This window comes from Triticum dicoccoides, chromosome 7A (genome assembly GCF_002162155.2).
Source record: "Triticum dicoccoides isolate Atlit2015 ecotype Zavitan chromosome 7A, WEW_v2.0, whole genome shotgun sequence".
Classification (NCBI taxonomy): Eukaryota; Viridiplantae; Streptophyta; class Magnoliopsida; order Poales; family Poaceae; genus Triticum; species Triticum dicoccoides.
The window spans coordinates 520,412,553-520,434,329 of NC_041392.1; the positions used below are offsets into that span (position 1 = coordinate 520,412,553).

Sequence of the window (21,777 nt, forward strand, 5' to 3'; positions counted from 1 at the left end):
GTCAAGGAGCATGAAGAGGGCAACAAGCCACGGCTGCGGGGGAACACCAACTCCAAGAAGGAGGACAAGTGCAAAGCGGTGTCGATTGAAACTGAGAACTTGCATGGCACTTTGGAAGGCATGATGAACAAGAAGGACACAAGGGAGAAGAAGCACCGGCAAGACAAGGAAGAGCAAATGAACTCCTTCATGGAGATCCAAAGGATGTGGCTTAAGCTCGAAGCGGAGAAGCAAGCCAAGATGCTCGAGATGAAGGCGGAGAATCAAGCGAAAATGCTCGAGATAGAGGCCGCCAATGGCAAGACCAAGTCAAAAGAAGTGGCGCTCGCTAGCATGCTAATGGGGGTGGAGATCATGAAGGTGGACTTGAGCACGGTGTCGCCGAGGAGGAGGCCATGGTTCGAGAAGATGCAGGGCGACATGCTCAAGTTCGATGACGAGTGATCTATGATGTGGAGCATCATCTTTTTTTTTGTCGACAAGTATGCTGGCATGACCACGGCTGAGATGGCATGGTTGAACTCCTGCCCCCTTTTTGCACCGGCATGTGTGCCGGTCGTTGACAGGTGTGCCAATACGAACTATGTGATGTTTTTTTGAGCTAACATGTATGTTGATCACCGACATGACGTCAGAATGAACTCTAGGCGATGACATGATAGCTGGCATGATCGATAATCACATGCCTATTTTAAGGACACGAAATGGATCAGACGCATCGAACACATGGCTGACCCAAACGCAAAACTGAGCGGACGACGAGCGTATTGCAGATTTTTTTTGAAATGGAGGCAAAAGTTTTGCCTCATCTCATTAATAAAGAAGAAGAGAATTGTCCGGTTAATTAACGGAAAACCGGACGAAAACCGTTACAACATGCCCACACAGGACATCCCAGGCGACCTGGCAACCCACACAAGAACGCACACACGCCGTCAAGAATAAAAGCGTCGAGGTAGCAATCCGGTGTCATCGTCGTCACACCTCCGCCAGGGCGACTCTGACTCCACCATCAACGACCACCGATGGAGCCCTCACCATAGACGAGCGTCAAGGCTTGCGTCGGACAACGCCAAACAGATTCAAACGGACGAAAAAGAATAAAGTGGCTGTCGGAGTTGGAGTCAGAGTTGCACTAATAACTACGACCGGTCACATCCTATTGCTAAGTTCACAGGCCTGGTAAAAAAGGAAAAGGGCGCAAATGGAAATGTTTGAAGAATGCCTAACCGACTGCGGTCTGGCAGATCTTGGCTTCTCGGGGTATCCATTCACATGGGATAACAAGCGGGATGCGGGTGACAATGTCCAAGTGCGGCTAGACAGGGCGACATGCAATGCAGACTTTGCTCAAGCTTTCCCAGCAACGGAAGTGCTACATGTGATGACAGAAGAGTCAGACCACCAAGCTTTATTAGTCAAAGCACTTTTGACGGGGGAGGGCGTCCGGGCGAGGGGCCAGCGACGGTTTCTTTATGAAGCAGCGTGGACACGCCATGATGATTATGAGGCCTTGGTCACCAATGCATGGGGGGATGCACATGCAGCCAATCAAAGGCCGACTCACGACAGCATGCAGCACCTTAAAAGCTGCAACATCGGCGATGTAGGAATGGAGCCGAAGGGTTTTTGGATCGATCAAAAGGCAAATTGCGCACCTCAAAGCTCAACTGGTGGAAGCAAAAGAGCGGTTTTCTAGGACGGGTTGTCGACAGGAGATCAAGGATATAGAGGACCAGCTCCACGAGCTCTACAAGAGGGAGGAGGTGTACTATAAACAGCGCTCACGTGTTGATTGGCTTCAGGACGGAGATCAGAATACTAAGTATTTCCAAAACCGGGCCTCGCACCGGAAGAGAAAGAACACCGTCAAGACGCTACAGCGAGATGATGGGACGAAGTGTACAGATGACGAGGGGATGAGAGCGATGGCGGCCCAGTTCTATGCACAATTATTTGCATCGGAGGGATCACAGAGTGCGGAAAGGGTGCTACAACACATTGATGCAATGGTGACTGAGGAGATGAATGCAAAACTATGCGCGCCATTCACAGATAAGGAGATCGAGGTGGCCCTTTTCCAGATGGGGCCGTCGAAGGCTCCAGGCCCGGACGGGCTCCCGGCCATGTTCTACCAACGCCACTGGGCGTTGGTTAAGGACGATGTTTGTGGTGCGGTGCGTGAATTCCTTGATGGGATAGCTGCTCCTGATGACTTTAATGATACGGTTTTAGTTATGATCCCGAAAGTGAAGTCACCAGAGCAATTGTCACAATTCAGATCCATCAGTTTATGTAACGTGCTATATAAGATTGCGGCGAAGGCACTGGCCAATCGCCTCAAAGTGGTTCTTCCGTTGATGATCTCTGAGGAGCAGAGTGCGTTAGTACCGGGAACTGTTCATCCAACCCCCAACAACAGTCACTGTTCATCAAGAGGCAGCATCAGGTTTGATCGGCTTCAGTTAGCAGCAGTAGAGAAGGAATCGCTCGGGTTCAGTTAACAGCCAGGGATCGATCGCTCGGGTTTAGTAACGTAGCTAGTGCAATCGCTCGGGTGAGGAAGCGAAGGAAGCCCATCTGTGTGGTTAAGTTGGATATGATGAAGGCATATGACAGAGTTGAGTGGGAATTCCTTGAACAAATGTTGCACAAATTTGGCTTCTCTGGTCACTGGACGGAGATGGTTATGAGATGTGTGAAATCCGCAACGTTCTTGGTTAAGCTTAATGGAGACCTGTCTGAACGGTTTCTTCCCTCATGAGGACTTCGACAGGGGGATCCTCTCTCCCCATATCTATTCTTATTCTGTGTGGAGGGTTTCTCCGCCTTGCTAAAGCATGCTCAAGAGGAAAACAATATCAAAGGAGTGTCTTTTGGAGGGGGCGGACCTACGGTTACCCACCTTCTCTTTGCCGATGATAGCGTGGTCTTTCTGGAGGGTTCAAGAGACAGTTTTGAGACGCTTCGCTCAATCTTGCAGGACTATGAAGTTGCATCGGGCCAAAAGGTTAACTTATAGAAATCTGCGATCTTTTTCGAAAAGGACACTCAGGATGATGTGAAGGACGAGCTCATGCAAGCGATTGGAATATCGGAGGAAGCCTTGAGCGAGCGTTATTTGGGACTCCCTACGGTGGTGGGGAGGTCAAAGGATGGGTCTTTCAAATATGTCAAGGATAGTGCCAAAGGGAAAGTCTCTGGATGGAAGGGTCAAAGGGTTATCTAAAATGGCTAGGGAAGTGTTGGTGAAATATGGACTCTAATCCACACCGACTTTCACCATGAGCTGCTTTCAACTCACGAAGAAAATGTGCGGGAACCTGTCATCTATCTCTTCAAACTTCTGGTGGGGTGAAGCGGATGGTCATAAGAAGGTGCATTGGATTGGATGGGAAAAATGTGTACTCGTAAGTATGAGGGTGGCCTAGGCTTCCGGGATCCGGAGGCTTTCAACCAAGCAATGCTAGCCAAGGCGGCTTGGCGACTGCTACGGGTGCCAGACTCGTTGCGTGGAAGGGTACTGAAGGCACGACACTTCCCGGATGGATCAATTCTGAATGCTACATGCCCCACTAGGGGTTCGTACACCTTCCGAAGCATATTGCATGGCCGAGACCTGCTTAATGATGGGTTGATATGGCGGATCGGTGACGGCTCCCGAATTTCCATTCACCATGACAACTGGATTCCGAGGAAGGGCAGTCTGAGGCCACTGGGCCAAGTGTACATCAACGGCATCACCCGGGTGGGGGACTTACTCGAGGATGATGGTATTTCATGGGACAGAAACAAACTGCTGGAGATGTTTGCCCCGGACGAAGCGCATGAGATACTACAAATCCCGGTGGGAGGGCAAGGTGTACATGACTACTTGGCTTGGAACTATACAAAAAACGGTATTTTCTCTGTCCGCTCGGCGTACCACCTACGGATGAGCCAGAAGAGGGTGAGCTTCGGACGGCCGGAGTCATCGTCCTCGGTGACGGACCATAGGGCATGGATGAACCTTTGGGATACGGTGGCGCCGGGCAAAGTAAAGATCCATATGTGGCGGCTGATTAGAAACGGGTTGGTGGTGGGAGCTGAACTGCTGAGAAGGAAGATTAAGCAGGGCGTCTTCTGCGTTGCGTGTGGGAGGGAGGAAACGATCTATCACCGGTTCTGGGGTTGCTATCACTCGGCTAAGTTCTGGAAGATAATGCATTCGGAGTTGGGGGTACCGGTGGCAATCCCGCCGGAGTCAGTCTGCCCCGCAGAGTGCGTTGTCGCGGTGGTTACTCTCGTGGTGCGAGAAGGCGTCAAATGATGAGCGAGCGGTCATGGTACAAGTGACGTATGCGCTCTGGCTTGCAAGAAATAATGCACGGGACGACAAGCGAATTGAAGAAGCAGAGGAGATTGCGCGAAGAGTGTTTCATCTCATGGGCGAGTGGCAGGGCATCCATGGCCGTACAAGCAAGCAGACCTAGCTGGTGGTAAAGGAAAGGTGGCAGCCCCCGGAGGAAGGCTGGGTGAAAGTTAATGTCGACGGCGCTACGTCGAAGGGGAGTGACAGTGGGGGAGCTGGGATGATTTTTAGAAACCATGAAGGTGCTTACTTGGGCGGAGCGTGCCATGTCATTCCAGTGGGGAGTGACCCAGCGAGGGTAGAGCTCCTCGCATGCAAAAGAGCAGCCCAGCTTGCGAATGATCTGAATATTGCTAGGATCCACATCAATATGAATTGCAAAGAGATCGTATGTAAACTTCAAAATACGGATCTTTCACCGCTGTGGCCGATTGTGGAGGACGTCAAGCAAGTGCTGACTGATAGGGTAAGTTGGAAAGTCTCTTGGGCGCGTCGTGAGACCAATACTGCGGCTCATTCTCTAGCTAGAGAAGCAGTGTCAAATAAATTATGTAAGGCGTGGCTGCATGTGCCCCCAGATTTTATTTTGCATATTGTCTCAGACGAGATCCCTGAGTGGGAGGGTTAAATAAAAACTGTGATGAGTTTCAAAAAAAAAAAAGGAAAAGAAACAGGCGAGACAGACTGCCGATTAGATGCATCGTGCTGCATAGTACGAACGGGCCGGGCCGGCTGCCACCTGCCAGCCATGCGTCTCCTCTTCCCGGCCCTCACCCTGCACGACCCCGCAGATATCGCGAACCGCAAACGTCCACGACTCACGTTCGGAATCCTAACGGGCCACGGCGGTAAAACCGCGCCGTAATAACTGGAAACAGATCGATAGCCTTCCGCGGCAGCCGTCGTAATCCTGATCCTTTTGCTTGGAAGTTGTGTTTCCCCCATTCTTTTCCAATCCGGTCTCCTGCCTCCCCACGCGTCGTTGGCCAGCAGCGCCTATAAGTACAAGGGCCCCGGCCTCCGCTTGCGCAGCCTGCTTTTTCTCTCTGCTTCTTTATCGCCAGCCCCAGCCTTCGCCGTCCTCTGCTTCGCGGCGGGGTTTGCTAGGGTTTACCTAGCGGCCAGAGGCGAGTTCGTACCTCGTATCAAGATACGGCGAAGTTCTTGGGTGGAGGAGGTGCCGATTCTGAGTTCCTTCATCGCCGGAGCAGGCGGCCGTCAGGTAACGCTCGTTTTCTACTCTCGATCTGTTCTTTTCTAGAGCTACGGTCATATGGTTGTGTTCATGTTCTTGCTGCTGCTGCTGCTGCTGTGATTGTGCTCGTGTCCTATTTTTGTTTCGAGCTTGGAGGGTAATGGTCCAAGATTGTTTAAGGATTTCCTAGTCGATCCAGTCCGGTTTGTGCTTGGAAACCTGGTTTCTGCTTAGGGATGTGGCCGTCTGAGCACTGTAATTGCTCACATTGTGTCAAACAGATTCAAGTTGGTAGAAATAGGCCGTGAATACAGTAGATGTGCGAAAGTACAGTAGATGGTTCCGATGCCGTATGGCATACGTGCCTGCCATGAAGGGCTTTGTATATTTTTGGATGGTTATCAAAATCAACCATCATCACAAAGAGATAGAAAACCAACCTTAATTTCTAGTTGCATACCAAATCTAAAATTTCCGTGTACGCCAATTCTTTTTACTCTGCGCATAAGGCTAGTCATAGTGGGAGTAACTTAGATAGTAACATAGCGCACCTCGACAATTTTTTGTTTATGTGGCAAGTAGTTAATGAGAAGTAGTAACATAATATGTTACTGCAACATAGCGCTTTCCAAGACAACATGAGTCTACAAGCTATTAAATGAGGGCACATATGACACTAGTACTATGTTATTTTGCACTATAAAGATAGTAACTTAGACTAGTGTCATGCATATGACACTAGTCTAAGTTACTCCCCACTATGACCAGCCTAACTCTCCTCATACCAAGGAGGGCATTAGTTTGTTTTTTTCGGACTAATTTGCCCCTGCGCATGAGTAAGCATGAGCATCAGGAATAAATGTACATGGTTAACTGGTCCTCCTTCCTTTTTGCAACGGTTGGTTCCCCAACGCCCTCAGCCCACATGCACAACTGGCTTGTTTTGTGCTCCCTCTTTTGTTGGAAACTGACCCAATTTAGTGGGGCAGAAGCGGATGGGGCCGGGCTGAGGAAACCCTTGAAATAGGGAACATGAAGACTATTTGTAAGTTGGGATGCATGGCTAAATGTGAAGTAGGAGAACACCTCATGTTGGTCAGCTTGATTTGGCATTGATCCGTTCAAACAAGAATCACACATCAACGGGCAGCGTTTTTTGAGATCTGTGCATGCCAAGCCATCCCCTTAGACTAGCCACAATGAAGAGTAACATACACTAGTAACATACACATATCCCTAGACTATGTTACTACCTTCATAGTGGGTAGTAACATAGGTGTGGTGTCATGCAAAGCTCCATTTATTAGGTTATAGACTCATATAGCATTGGGACATGTGATGTTACAGTAACTAGCTAAGTTACTAGAACTACCTCTCTCTTCATTAACTCATTGCCACATAGACAAATTTGCTGAGTTGGACTTGAAGTTACTGCTGAAGTTACTCCCATTGTGGCTAGTCTTACGAGCAAGCTGGCCAAGACAAGGATTAAGTTAAACCGTGAAATTTGAATGTTATTCAGGCCTGAATCCACATTGACTGAACCATGGGTTTGGCTGGACCATATTCTCTCCTCTCAACATTAATTAGTTTCAATGTCCTGCTATGATCTATGAGTAGCCGTTGTATTTTATTTTTGGAAGAAAAATGGAAGGGTAGAACCCCAACGCTCAAATCCTCCAGATCTGCCATGCCGTACAACAACCGAGATTGATATTAGTATATAAGTAAAATCTTGTGCCGTACAAAGTTTGCTAGGTGAATCAAAACTCAAGGGTGCCCTGCATATAATCCCGTACCTCCATCGTTTGTGTGGTCTAGTTTAATTTGTCTCTCTTTTGCTGTCATATTGTGTCTACTCATGTAACAGTCGGTGGCGTGGCAACTATAGGTTGGTTGTGAAGTAGTGGGTGGGGTAATAGAAACAATGAGTAAAGGTGTCAAAATTGATGACAAGGGTGAAGACAAAGATAGCTAATTGTGCTTCTAAAGCAGGCCATAAAAAGTAGCGACGATGCAGTTGTGGAATTGTTCTACATACCAACTTGGAGGGCCTCAGGAAAAGACAAACCAAAGCAATTTTATAGGATGTAACTAGAACTAATTTTTAATATTTTTGTTAATGATATTACTTTTGAGAATAAATTTAAATAGTTAATCTCTAGCATGAGTAGGGCTTTCTAAAATTAGTCGGGATGTAAACCAAGGTTTGGTGGATACCATTAAGGTGTCACAAAAATGTTTATGTTTGTGTTGCAAAAGGATGTTATTGTACTTGTATTTGTACTTTTGTGTCATCAAATTTCCTTATTTTTTGCATCGCTAAGCCCCACACATTTACTAGGATCAAAATGAATGACTAAAAAGTCATTAGATAGAGATTTTTTTGAAGGGTTTTTATCATTTTTGCCACTAGTTGTGTCCCACTACTCAGTTTTGTCATTAAAAGTTACAACTACTCAAAAATGCCATCGATCCATGAGATGTTTGCTCAAAAATGCCATCATTTTGTTAGATGTTTCCTCAAAAATGCCATTAGACATCGTTATTTTCACATCAAACTCATTGACCATGTTATATGACAAAAATAAGCCTAGACTCACATGTCAGTTCTCGCTATCTCACAATGATAAGTGTGGCCCCATTTGTCAGGAGTAACCAAGCGAATAATTTTATAGGAAAATAAGAATGTCATTGGGATCAAGTGGGCCCCACACTTTATTGTAGTAAGATAGAAGGAGAGCTGGCATGCTGGTTCATAGGTATTTATGTCATTATAACATGGCAAAAGAGATTTGAGATCACAATAATGGTGCCCAGTGGCATTTTTGAACATGTGTCTAACAAAGCGATGGCATTTTTGAGCAGTTGAAATTCCTAGTGGCAAAACTGAGTAGTGGGACACAACCGATGGCATAAATGATAAAAACCCAAAAAAATGAAGTCATTAGATAGAGATCATTCCTTGTGTGTGAGTCACGGGAATAGATTAGATAGAGATCATTTTGTCAAATTGGTACGAATCACAAAAATCCAATTGTGAAAAAGTGCAACTTTTGTGGGCCATGCAAAATGTTTTTGATGTGCTATCGATCTCATATAATGTAGCCCCCTTCACCACTTAACTATGTTACCATTAGGTTGGCACTATTATAGAAGTGTTTTTGTTGTAAAAGTTAGTTTACAAGTTTCTTATTTGTTTAGAAAGTATATTTTACACATTTTTTTAATTTTTTAGGGACTATTCAAAGAAAAATGGGGAGTCGAAGACAACATAGTGTCAAGTACTTTGGTCCAAACTTGAGAAAGCCATCCATAAGCAAGGCACCAGGCAAACTCAAGAAAAAGTGCCTTGAACAATTTAAGAGAACTCAGCAGTCGTTCAGGGTGGCGTATGATGAGCCTAGCCATGCTAAGGCAGCGTCTCGTCCAAATGTCTCGTCACGTTCTTCATGGCCAAACAAAGGTACGGCTTCACCACGGGGAAATGTCGAGAAGTCTGAGCCCTCTTTCTCTAAGACTCTCCAAAAGAATACCCAAAAGGCTAGTCCATCTCGCGCAGTGCCTAGCGCAATGCCTAACAATGGCATTGATTCTTTGCAAACGAATACTACCAAGTTTAGATCCTCTCCCTTTATGTCAAATAGTGGTAATAGCTCGAGGCCAAACAATGGCATGGGTTATTTGGCGAAGAATGTGGAGTCTTACTCAAGGTTAAATGACGTTGAAGTTCCTCCGTCAAAGAATACAAAGATGTCAGGATCCTTTTACTCAATGCCCAATGATGAGATCGCTCCTCAATCAATGAAAGCTAGGCCCTTATCCTCTGGGTTGAATTGTGTGTCCGCTTCTTTGGCAAGGAACATAGAAAAGTCTAAGCCCTCTGCAGGTTCAAATTCCACATTTGGTGTTTCAAAGAAATTGTATCCCTCTTCAATGGTTCAGAACTCACGAAAAGAAGACCATCCGATGGCGATGGAAGGTACAAATTCCAACTCAGCTTTGAAGGGTAAAAAAGTCATGGAAGATATCTCGCCCAACCTGGAGATCAATTTACCTGGTAAGAAACTTTCAAATCACCAAACGGTCGAGGCATCATGCATGGTTGATTCAATCGACGGGTGCATTCGACTTGATAGTAGAAAGTGCATGTCTAGCCTTTCGGAGCATGGAAGAACCGATGTGTACAAATCTAAGAGTAAGAGGATGGAGCCGTTGTTGGAAAAAAGGTTTGAGGCACGTGGGGTCGCTAGATTGAAAAAATCCATTAGTAAACTTAACAGTGAGAACACTAGCCTCAGGGAGGATGAAAGGACCGTTGATGACAAGTTTAATAAGAGGAAGAGGACTGAGAATTGTAGTCAAACAAACAAAAAGAGTAGATTTGTAGTAATTGATGATGAAGACGATGATGATGGTGATCAGAATCTCACTGGTAGTAAAAGTGGTGCCGCTGATTGAAAACACAGAATTATGGTTCCGAACCTTCGAAGCCACATCACTATTGTTCCCTGCCCATCGATGAACCTATTTGGAGGTAGAACATATGCCTTTTTTTCTTCCAATTTAACATGTTGCAAATGCTTGTCCCTATATGCTGATATTATTTTTTGTTTTATTATTCAACAGTGGAAGCATTAAGATAGGCAGCGGAAAATTTGTTTCGTTGGCTGCACATTTGTCAACCAAATACTGTGAGAAGGTGTGGAATTTGTCAAGATCACTTGAGCCAGTGGTTGAAGTAACAAAGCTTTCTAGACTGGAGGCTTGGCCTAAGAGCTTTGAGGCATCAAGGCCCACTGATGACAACATTGCGTTGTATTTATTGCCCACCGAGATGAGGTGTGTTTATTACCCTTTGCTATTTATTTGCCTACCATCTTTTGCGCATTTGGATTCTAATCATTTTTGTTTCTATCCCTAGGCAAGATGCAGACCTGGATCAACTTGTTAAAGAAGTCGTGGAGAATGATATGATCCTACGAGCTATTGTTGGTGAAGCTGAGATGCTGATATTGCCATCTATTCTACTGCCTGAGCAACACCAAAGTATGTTCTTCTCTTTCTGGAAAGATGCTAGTAACAGAGTATGATTGATGTTCCTGATTTCTAGTCGCAACCCTACCCATACACAGCCGTACTAATAATCATCTAATAGATATAGATATAGTTCAATTATCCAGAATCACTATCTAAGCTTTTCCCTACTGTGTATATTTGGCTCAATGGTTAAGTGACTTACCATGTTTGTCTTTGTTTGGTTGCAGCTTTCCAAGGAAAACCCTACCTGTGGGCGGTATTTAAACGCAGAATAGTGGAAGAGGAACAACATGGCAAAGGACGCTGTGCACAGGAGAAAGGAAAACAACAGGCTTCACATTTCAGTGTGGGAGAAGGGTTAAACATGGAAGCTGGACTTGAAGCTTCTGAGGAACCGGAGATGCAAGGCATGGAGGAGGAACAAAATCCCAAGTTGGCTGGACCCAACGCGCCGAGTCCTACAACTGAAGCTCCTACCGTGGCTGCAGCTACAATGTCTGCCAACCACTGTCAAGACCACCCAAACATGGCTGCTCCTACAGGAGCATTGTTTGGCTTTGTGGTTCAGCGAACTCCGCGACTCGAGCAACTCATCCAAGAGATGCAGCGCGAAGGTGCTGTGATGGTTGCAATGCAAGGGCAGATGATAGGGCCAGGTCTTGGCATGGGCAGGCAGTAGCAACAGGATTGAGAGGAGGACGATATGGCATGGAGGCTGTTATCGTCCAAGTGGCTAGGCAAGGAAGCTGACTTGGACCCGAGCCTTTGTGTGCACCATCGCCTGTGCGTGTTTGGAGGAACCCCACTCGTAAGGTTCAGTCTTCTGCAACCTGGTATTCTAGTTAGAGGTTTAGTTTGGTGTTGGCTAAAATGCATTTAAAAGTTATCATGTCAGCGCATGTGTTCTCAGATGCATTTTGTTCTTCAGTATAGTTCTGCTTGCATCTCCTGCCGTGCTTTTGTCGAACAAGCTTTGGCCTAGTTGCTTTTTGCTTGTAGCATCGATTTTGTTTTTTCATTGTAATCTGTACTCTCAATCCATGCGTTCCTGTAACACTGGCACTGCTGCCTTTTGCTCCGTGCTGTTGGTCCACCCGTACACTTTGTACTCCCTCTGTTCCTAAATATTTTTATAGAAATTCAACTATGGACTACATACGGACCAAAACGAGTGAATCTACACTCTAAATGGATCTATATACATCCGTATGTGGTTCATAGTGAAATCCCTATAAAGACATTTAGATACGGAGGGAGTATCTCTTTATTTTTGGGAGAGCGGCGCATTAAAGCATCTAAGGTACCAAAATGTGGTGTGAGTAAAATATACTTCACTAAAAAGTGCTTTTTAGGGCATACCAATGCTTATCCTAAACCGCCTACATGCGTCTCGATCATGCCGTACGAACTGTGGAAACTGTTGACGTATAAATGTATTGTCTAGTTTTTTTTTTCATCAGATCGGTCTTTTAATTGCATTGGCTAAAGCATGCACTTCTACATGGTATCAGAGCCAAAAAGTGTCGAGTTCAAGATCCGGCCGGTGCAATTAAATCGAAGTCCACTTTCGGTCCATGTTTAGCCCTTGATGAGGTATTGCCTAGTCTCTTGTGTTAGATTAATCTTTTAGTTGCATTGCCTAGAGCATTGCTACCTATTATGTGTTCCTGTTCGGAATAGGAAGCAAACCCAACCACGGACTTGGGCCTCTTGGGGAGGGCCGAGTCAGTTGTTGGTTTGTCAGCTAGATCCGGCACAGGGTAGGGCTTTTGGAGCAACGGTGCCATGTCGCATGAGGTCGACAGACCGGGGTGAGCTCGTCTAGCTAAACGGTCTCAGAGGCCTGTTATGCGAGTTTCTTGATGGGTTGATTGCCATTCACGATAGATTGTACAGGGACAGGCAATCAAACAGGCGTTGAGCACTGCGTTGGATTTTCCCGAAGAGGAAGGGATGATGCAGCTATGCAGCAAAGTAGCGTAAGTATTTTTCTTAATTTTTGAGAACCAAGATATCAATCCAGTAGGAGGCTACGCTCGAGTCCCTCGTACCTACACGAAAACAATAGCTCAACGCAACCAACACGCTTAGGGGTTGTCAATTTCTTCACGGTCACTTACGAAAGTGAGATCTGATAGAGATGCTAAATAATATTTTTTTGGTATTTTTGGTATAGAGATGCAAAGTAAACAAAGTAAAAGCAAAGCAATATTAAAGTGATGGAGATTGATATGATGAGAAAGAGACTCGGGGGCCATATGTTTCACTAGTGGCTTCTCTCAAGAGCATAAGTATTCTACGGTGGATAAACAAATTACTGTTGAGCAATTGACAGAATTGAGCATAGCTATGAGAATATCTAGGTATAATCATGTATATAGGCATCAATAATGTCTAAAATAATATAAAAGTATAAAATAAAGCCCAATAATGTCTAAAACAGTAGATAATATAGCATGGAGCAATCAAAAATTATAGATACGTTGGAGACGTATCAAGCATCCCCAAGCTTAATTCCTGCTCGTCCTTGAGTAGGTAAATGATAAAAACAGAATTTTTGATGCGGAGTGCTACTTGGCATAATTTCAATGTAAATCTTCTTAATTGTGGTATGAATATTCAGATTCAAAAGATTCAAGACAAAAGTTCATATTGATATAAAAATAATAATACTTCAAGCATACTAACAAAGCAATTATGTCTTCTCAAAATACCATGGCCAAAGAAAGCTATCCCTATAAAATCATATAGTCTGGCTATGCTCTATCTTCACCACACAAAGTATTTAAATCATGCACAAGGCCGATGACAAGCCAAACAATTTTTCATACTTTTGACATTTTCAAAACTTTTTTGATCTTCATGCAATACATGAGCGTGAGCCATGGATATAACACTATAGGTGGAATAGAATGGTGGTTGTGGAGAAGACAAAAAGGGAGAAGATAGTCTCACATCAACTAGGCATATCAACAGGCTATGGAGATGCCCATCAATAGATATCAATGTGAGTGAGTAGGGATTTCCATGCAACGGATGCACTAGAGCTATAAGTATATGAAAGCTCAAAAGAAACTAAGTGGGTGTGCATCCAACTCGCTTGCTCACGAAGACCTAGGGCATTTTGAGGAAGCCCATCATTGAAATATACAAGCCAAGTTCTATAATGAAAAATTCCCACTAGTATATGAAAATGACATAATGAGAGACTCTCTATCATGAAGATCATGGTGCTACTTTGAAACACAAGTGTGGTAAAAGGATAGTAACATTGTCCCTCCTCTCATTTTCTCTCATTTTTTATTTGGGCCTTTCTCCTTTTTTTATGGCCTATTTTTTTTGTCCGGAGTCTCATCCCGACTTGTGGGGGAATCATAGTCTCCATCATCCTTTCCTCACTGGGACAATGCTCTAATAATGATGATCATCACACTTTTATTTACTTACAACTCATGAATTATAACTTGATTCTTAGAACAAAATATGACTCTATATGAATGTCTCCGGCGGTGTACCAGGATGTGCAATGAATCAAGAGTGACATGTATGAAAGAATTATGAACGATGGCTTTGCCACAAATACGATGTCAACTACATGATCATGCTAGCAATATGACAGTGATGGAGCGTGTCATAATGAACGGAATGGTGGAAAGTTGCATGGCAATATATCTCGAAATGGCTATGGAAATGCCATGATAGGTAGGTATGGTGGCTGTTTTGAGGAAGGTATTTGGTGGGTGTATAATACCGGCGAGAAGTGTGCGGTATTAGAGAGGCTAGCAATGGTGGAAGGAAGGAAAGTGCATATAATCCATGGACTCAACATTAGTCATAAAGAACTCATATACTTATTGCAAAAATCTAGAAGTTACCAAAGCAAAGTATTACGCGCATGCTCCTAGGGGATAGATTGGTAGCAAAAGACCATCGCTCATCCCCGACCGCCACTCATAAGGAAGACAATCAATAAATAAATCATACTCCGACTTCATCACATAACGGTTCACCATACGTGCATGCTACGGGAATCACAAACTTTAACACAAGCATTTCTCAAATTCACAACTACTCAACTAGCATGACTCTAATATCACCATCGTCATATCTCAAAACAATTATCAAGCATCAATTTCTTCTTAGTATTCAACACACTCATACGAAAGTTTATTTATTAATCTTGCATACCAAGCATATTAGGATTTTAAGCAAATTACCATGCTATTAAGACTCTTAAAATAATCTAAGTGAAGCATGAGAGATCAATAGTTTCTATAAAACAAATCCACCACCATGCTCTAAAAGATATAAGTGAAGCACTAGAGCAAAACTATAAAGCTCAAAAGATATAAGTGAAGTACACAAAGTATTCTATCGAATTCCAAATCATGTATGGCTCTCTCAAAAGGTGTGTACAGTAAGGATGATTGTGGTAAACTAATAAGCAAAGACTCAAATCATAAAAAACGCTTCAAGCAAAACACATATCATGTGGTGAATAAAAATATAGCTCCAAGTAAAGTTACCGATAGAAGTAGACGAAAGAGGGGATGCCTTCCGGGGCATCCCCAAGCTTTGGCTTTTAGGTGTCCTTCGATTATCTTGGGGGTGCCATGGGCATCCCCAAGATTAGGCTCTTGCCACTCCTTGTTCCATAATCCATCAAATCTTTACCTAAAACTTGAAAACTTCACAACACAAAACTTAAGGTAGAAAACTCATGAGCTCCGTTAGCGAAAGAAAACAAAAGATCACTTCAAGGTACTGTAATGAACTCATTATTTATTTATATTGGTGTTAAACCTAGTGTATTCCAACTTCTCTATGGATTATAAACTATTTTACTAGCCATAGATTCATCAAAATAAACAAACAACACACGAAAAACAGAATCTGTCAAAAACAGAACAGTCTGTAGTAATCTGTAGCTAGCGCAAGATCTGGTACCCCAAAAATTCTAAAATAAATTTCTGGACGTGACGAATTTATCTATTAATCAACTGCAAAAATAATTAACTAAATAGTACTTTCCAAATAAAAATGACAGCAGTTCTCGTGAGCGCTAAAGTTTCTGTTTTTTACAGCAAGTTCAACAAGACTTTTCCCAAGTCTTCCCAACGGTTCTACTTGGCACAAACACTAATTAAACACAAAAAACACAACCTAAACAGAGGCTAGATAATTTATTTATTATTAAACAGGAGCAAAAAGTAAGGAATAAAAATAAAATTGCGTTGCCTCCCAACAAGCGCTATCGTTTAACGCCCCTAGTTAGGCATAACAAGCAAGAATAGATCTAGGTATTGCCATAATAGTAAGATAGATTGTTAAAACTCATTTCATATTCTCTACGTTCAGCAGCAAGTTTTCTTTGAGGCAAGCAAAAGTAATCAAAAGGGCTAAATTTGTTGGGACAAAAGTCTCCAAGATCAACCTTGGGAGGTATAGGTTCCTCCTTTGGTCCTTCATATTGCACAACCAATTCATCATTATAAGCATTCTTTTGACAGAACTTTGTGAGCCTATATTCAAGAGAATATCCCAATTCATTATCTCGAATAGCTAAATCATCATTAAGTTCAGAAATTCTATCAACTAAAACATTGGTAGGAACCCTTTTTCTAAGATTTTCATTGAAAGCAACATAGTCTAGAGATTGAAAACACATTATTTCTTCTTGATCAAAGAGGATAGTCTCTATGGGAGGACGGCAAGCATCCACCCTATAATGCGCAAAGATTTCTTTGGCCTCTTTAATTATGAATCGAAACTCATGAGCCAAAAAGATAGTAACGGCACGCTTAACAGAAGAATGCTCAATATTAGAAAATTCTAGGAAAATCCTTTGTATAGAAGGACGCAAGTGCATGAATTGCCTCTCAAGTTCAACTACAAGCATGGCAATAGCGTCCGCAAGACTACTAGTTCTATGAAGAATAGAACTATCCATAGAAGGTAAAGCACCGACACAAGTAAAGAAATCTTGAATAACTCCTTTTCCAATAATATTACCGCTACCAACATGAAATCTTTTTATATGTGAGATAGTGGGTTCTTTAGTAGGAGCATCAAAATTATTATCTAAAATGATATCCCCAATTTCAGACATAGAGGCAGAAGGTAAAGAACTAGCCATAACGACAAGCAAGCAAACTAACACACGAGCAAACAAGAGCAAACAGGCAAAAGAGGCAAATAGAGAGGGAGGATAGAGAGAGAGAGGGCGAATAAAACGGTAAGGGTGAAGTGGGGGAGAGGAAAACGAGAGGCACATGTCAAATAATGTAATGCGGAAGATAGGGATTGTGATGGGTACTTGGTATGTTGACTTTTGCGCAGACTCCCTGGCAACGGCGCCAGAAATTCTTCTTGCTACCTCTTGAGCACTGTGTTGGATTTCCCCGAAGAGGAAGGGATGATGCAGCAAAGTAGCGTAAGTATTTCCCTCAGTTTTTAAGAACCAAGGTATCAATCCAGTAGGAGACTACGCTCGAGTCCCTCGTACCTACGCAAAAACAATAGCTCAACGCAACCAACACGCTTAGGGGTTGTCAATTCCTTCACGGTCACTTACGAAAGTGAGATCTGATAGGGATGATAAATAATATTTTTTTGGTATTTTTGGTATATAGATGCAAAGTAAACAAAGTAAAAGCAAAGCAATATTAAAGTGATGGAGATTGATATGATGAGAAAGAGACCCGGGGGTCATAGGTTTCACTAGTGGCTTCTCTCAAGAGCATAAGTATTTTACGGTGGGTGAACAAATTACTGTTGAGCAATTGACAGAATTGAGCATAGTTATGAGAATATCTAGGTATGATCATGTATATAGGCATCACGTCCGAGACAAGTAGACCGAAACGATTCTGCATCTACTACTATTACTCCACTCATTGACCGCTATCCATCATGCATCTAGAGTATTAAGTTAAAAACAGAGTAACACCTTAAGCAAGATGACATGATGTAGATGGATAGTTTCATGCAATATGATAAAAACCCCATCTTGTTATCCTCGATGGCAACAATACAATACGTGCCTTGCTGCCCCTTCTGTCACTGGGAAAGGACACCGCAAGATTGAACCCAAAGCTAAGCACTTCTCCATGGCAAGGACAACCAATCTAGTAGGCCAAACCAAACTGATAATTCGAAGAGACTTGCAAAGATAACCAATCATACATAAAAGAATTCAGAGAAGATTCAAATATTATTCATAGATAGACTTGATCATAAACCCACAATTCATTGGTCTCAACAAACACACCGTAAAAAGAAGATTACATCGAATAGATCTCCACGAGAGAGGGGGAGAACATTGTATTGAGATCCAAAAGAGAGAAGAAGCCATCTAGCTACTAGCTATGGACCCGTAGGTCTGAAGTAAACTACTCACACTTCATCAGAGGGGCTTGGATGATGATGTAGAAGCCCTCCGTGATCGATGCCTCCTCCGGCGGAGCTCCGAAACAGGCCCCAAGATGGGATCTCGTGGATACAGAAAGTTGCGGCGGTGGAATTAGGTTTTTGGCTCCGTCCCCGATCGTTTGGGGGTACGTGGATATATATAGGAGGAAGAAGTACGTCGGTGGAGCTTCGAGGGGCCCACGAGGTAGGGGGGCACGTCCTAGGAGGGGCGCCCCTACCCTCGTGAGCACATCGTGGCTTTCTTGACGGAGCGTCCAAGTATCCTGGATCTTATCTGATGAGAAAATCACGTTTCCGAAGGTTTCATTCCGTTTGGACTCCGTTTGATATTCCTTTTCTTCGAAACCCTAAAACAGGCAAAAATAATAATTCTGGGTTGGGCCTCGGTTAATAGGTTAGTCCCAAAAATAATATAAAAGTAGAAAATAAAGCCCAATAATGTCTAAAATAGTAGATAATATAGCATGGAGCAATCAAATTTTATAGATACGTTGGAGACGTATCAAGCATGCACTTCTACAGAAACCATCCAATGCGAGTCTGTATCAGTCTGCATGATGGCCGGACGTGTTTTCTCCCGCAAATCAGAGATCAAACTTTGCGGGCGTTCAGATTGCTCCCAAGCCCGCTTCTGCCCACCCAAACCCCCCACCCATCCCTTCTGTTGTGGCCCGCCCAAAACCGCAACCCACCTCTCCCATGTTTCCCTTCCGATGCATGCGCCGCTTACAACGCCGCATGAAGCACGCAGCGGCTGACATGTCGCGGTATGTGATCAGAGGGAGGGCGATGCTGACCGACGCGACCTTTCGCAACCGCCACTTCAATGCGGACGCAGCTTCCCGAGGAACCAACTCTAGTCGTTGCGTCACATTGAAGTGAGCTGACCACCCGTTTCGTCTGGCCTGTCCGCGGCTACCTGTGCTTCAGCGATGCCGAAATCGTGGTGGTCCGTGTCGGCAGGCTGTGGTTCATCCTCAGGTGGATCTTGACGCCGGCGCCGACGCTCTTTGGACCCCTTAGTATCCTCGACGACCGGCTCCTTCAGCAAGGAGGATATCATCCTCTCCTCCAGCGACGAGGAGGACTAGCAGTCGTAGCAACGGTCGCGCCTCCTTGCGGAGGAGGCTCTGACGGACGAAGCGGAGTGCTCGCTCCATCAGATGGATCTGGCACCACGTCGTTAACGCGGGTCAAGGAGGAGCCGATCTGATGTCCCCACCCCCGCGGGTCAAGTAGGAGCCCCCCCTGCAGCCATGTCTGCGGTGCGTCCAGGTTCGACTTTGTGTGAAGGACAAGCTTGCGTCGCCACCGGTGCACAACTGATACGCGTGCATTAGCGGGCCCTACTCGCCGCCCAGCTGCATCCGTCGCCAAGCCATCGAGGAGTTGCCACCGGCCATAAGGAAGGAGCACGACCGCATCCTCCATTAGCTCGGAGGCACCGGTGTCGGTGGCCCCTCGGGGTTGAGGGTCGTTGTCTCTAAGGAGAAGGCGGTGCGTCAGCGGGCTCGGTACGAACGACGCAACGCCACCCGCCGTTCCTTGTTTGCCGAGACCGATGAGGCACCAGAATGGGTCCGCAACGACCCGGACCTCGTCGCCGCGTGGGTCCTTGACCATTCCATCACCACTAGTGAGACAGACGCCAGAGGTTGTCGCCGCTTCAACAGCAAGATCGTCAAGTACGACGAGGAGTGGTCTCTTAACAAGACCTCTGACTTCTTTAGGGGCAAGGCCGTCGCCAGGGCTCCGCTCGCGTCGTTAGCACTGGTCGCGGCGACACTCCACACCGCGCAGTAGGAGGCAGAGCGGCAACGCCGTGAACAGTGGGTAGCAGCCGGACAAGGCTGTCGCGACCCTCCGAAGGCCTTGCGCCGCTAGAGGGACGACGATGACGATAACGACAGCGTGGACGGTGATGGCGGTGCGATAGGACAGGGCGGCCACATAGTTGTCGTCCGGTATAGAGATGATGTAAAACTATTTGAACTACTAGATCATTTCAAACATAATCCAAATGTATATACCAAGTTCATTTGAATCAAACATAAAACTGACCGTCGCTCTTGAACTGCTCCAAAACTTCTCTTTACTGTGGTTGTTGGAGTCATTGAACGTCTCGTCCTCCTCCTCCCAGTCATCCCAGTCCGACGAGTTAGACCCGATGGGGGTCACCGTCGAGGGTATGGCCTCGTCCTCCTTCATCGTCTTCTCCTACTCGCCATCACACTTTCATTAGAACTCCTACTCGGCCTAGACATACTTCAGAATGCTCCCGCGGCAAACCTCACGAGAGTTGCTTCATCACTCTCACTGGGAGCAATTTGAATCCCCGACTTCTTTTTCTTGACTCTCCTTGATCAGTTGTATCCTAAAATTTACCAGCGCGAGGAACTCCGCATCCTCCAGGGTCTTAATCTCCGGCAAGTTGAGCTCTTCCCTCGGCCGGTCGAAACACCAAGTGGCAACGTCGTATGCACGCGCAGCCTCATCGGCGGACGAGTAGGTGGCAAGCCAGTAGTGACGGTCGTTGCACTGGAACTTGATAGCAAAGTTCTCGGATGACTTAGTTCGCATGCTAAACTAGTAGGACTTGCTCTTGGACACCTTCAGCGACATGGCGGCGCGCGAGTGCGACATTGAACCAGGCAGCAGAGTCGCAGGGTGACGACTTGAAGAGTGCCACAGAGGTTGTGTGGACGGAGCTTCTTCAAATCAGGCGGCGGAGCGGCTTCGATTCGGCCGATTTCAAGGCATGCGGCGTATCCGGCGTCGGCGAGGGTGGGAAGGTCGGATCTGGGGTACGGTGGGGGTGCGATGGGTGGGCGAAATGGGGACGACATGGTATGGTGGGAGGGGGGTGTTGGGGAACGTAGCATGCTATTTAAAAAAAATTCCTATGATCACGCAAGATATATCTAGGAGATGCATAGCAACGAGAGGGGGATAGTGTGTCCACGTACCCTCGTAGATCGAAAGCGGAAGCGTTAGGTTAACGTGGTTGATGTAGTCGAACATCTTCACGATCCAACGATCTTAGTACCGAACGTACGACACCTCCGTGTTCAGCACATGTTCATCTCGATGACGTCCCTTAGACTCTTGATCCAGTAGAGGGTCGAGGGAGAGTTCTGTCAGTACGATGGCGTGGTGACGGTGATGGTGATGTGATCCGCGCAGGTCTTCGCCTAAGCACTACGACGCTATGACCGGAGGAGTAAACTGTGGAGGGGGCACCGAACACGGCTAAGAAAACAATCGATGTGCCTTTGGGGTGCCCCCGGCCCCCGTATATAAAGGAGAGGGGGAGGAGGTGGCTGGCTAGGAGGAGGCACGCCTAGGGGGAGAGTCCTACTAGGATTCCACTCCTAGTAGCACTACTAGGGAAAAGCCTAGCAGCATCGCGGGTTTTAGGCCTATCAGCAGCGCGGGCACCCGCGCTACCAATAAGCGCTACAACTAATAGTTAGTAGTAGCGTGGGTTAAACCCGCGCTACTACTAACTTTGTTAGTAGTAGCGTGTGCCACCCACGCTACTGCTATTACGTACACGCGCTACTACTAATGAAATAGCAGTAGCGTGTGTAAACAACCAACGCTACTAGTATCATTTATACTAGTAGCGCCCAGTTTCCTCCCCACGCCACTACTAACTTATTAGAAATTAAAAAAATAAACCAGTACACATTATTACACCAGCATTAGAACACATCCAGTAAGAGCATACATAATTGACATGGGTCCTATTTCATGGTTA

At 45.3% G+C, this 21,777-nt stretch overlaps 2 protein-coding genes across 2 annotated transcripts; both read left to right on the plus strand.

The window, feature by feature from the left end:
• Positions 1-5,423: 5,423 nt before the first annotated feature.
• On the plus strand, positions 5,424-10,280 carry LOC119331058. The gene is made up of 3 exons (XM_037604229.1): positions 5,424-5,573; positions 8,785-10,083; positions 10,176-10,280. Exon 2 carries the CDS (start codon positions 8,802-8,804, stop codon positions 10,005-10,007), a length of 1,206 nt encoding a protein of 401 aa, XP_037460126.1. The 5' UTR covers positions 5,424-5,573; positions 8,785-8,801; the 3' UTR covers positions 10,008-10,083; positions 10,176-10,280.
• Positions 10,141-11,651, plus strand: LOC119333586. Its single transcript, XM_037606438.1, has 3 exons — positions 10,141-10,388; positions 10,471-10,595; positions 10,814-11,651. Exons 1-3 carry the CDS (start codon positions 10,141-10,143, stop codon positions 11,263-11,265), a joined length of 825 nt encoding a protein of 274 aa, XP_037462335.1. The 3' UTR covers positions 11,266-11,651.
• Positions 11,652-21,777: the final 10,126 nt, after the last annotated feature.

Excerpts from the sequence above, each read along its gene's own strand:
- LOC119331058 (XM_037604229.1), top strand. The coding sequence starts at position 8,802 with ATGGGGAGTCGAAGACAACATAGTGTCAAGTACTTTGGTCCAAACTTG.
- LOC119333586 (XM_037606438.1), top strand. The coding sequence starts at position 10,141 with ATGCTGATATTATTTTTTGTTTTATTATTCAACAGTGGAAGCATTAAG. Across the intron at positions 10,389-10,470 it reads TTATTGCCCACCGAGATGAG|GCAAGATGCAGACCTGGATC; the intron begins GTGTGTTTATTA and ends TTCTATCCCTAG. Across the intron at positions 10,596-10,813 it reads ACTGCCTGAGCAACACCAAA|CTTTCCAAGGAAAACCCTAC; the intron begins GTATGTTCTTCT and ends GTTTGGTTGCAG.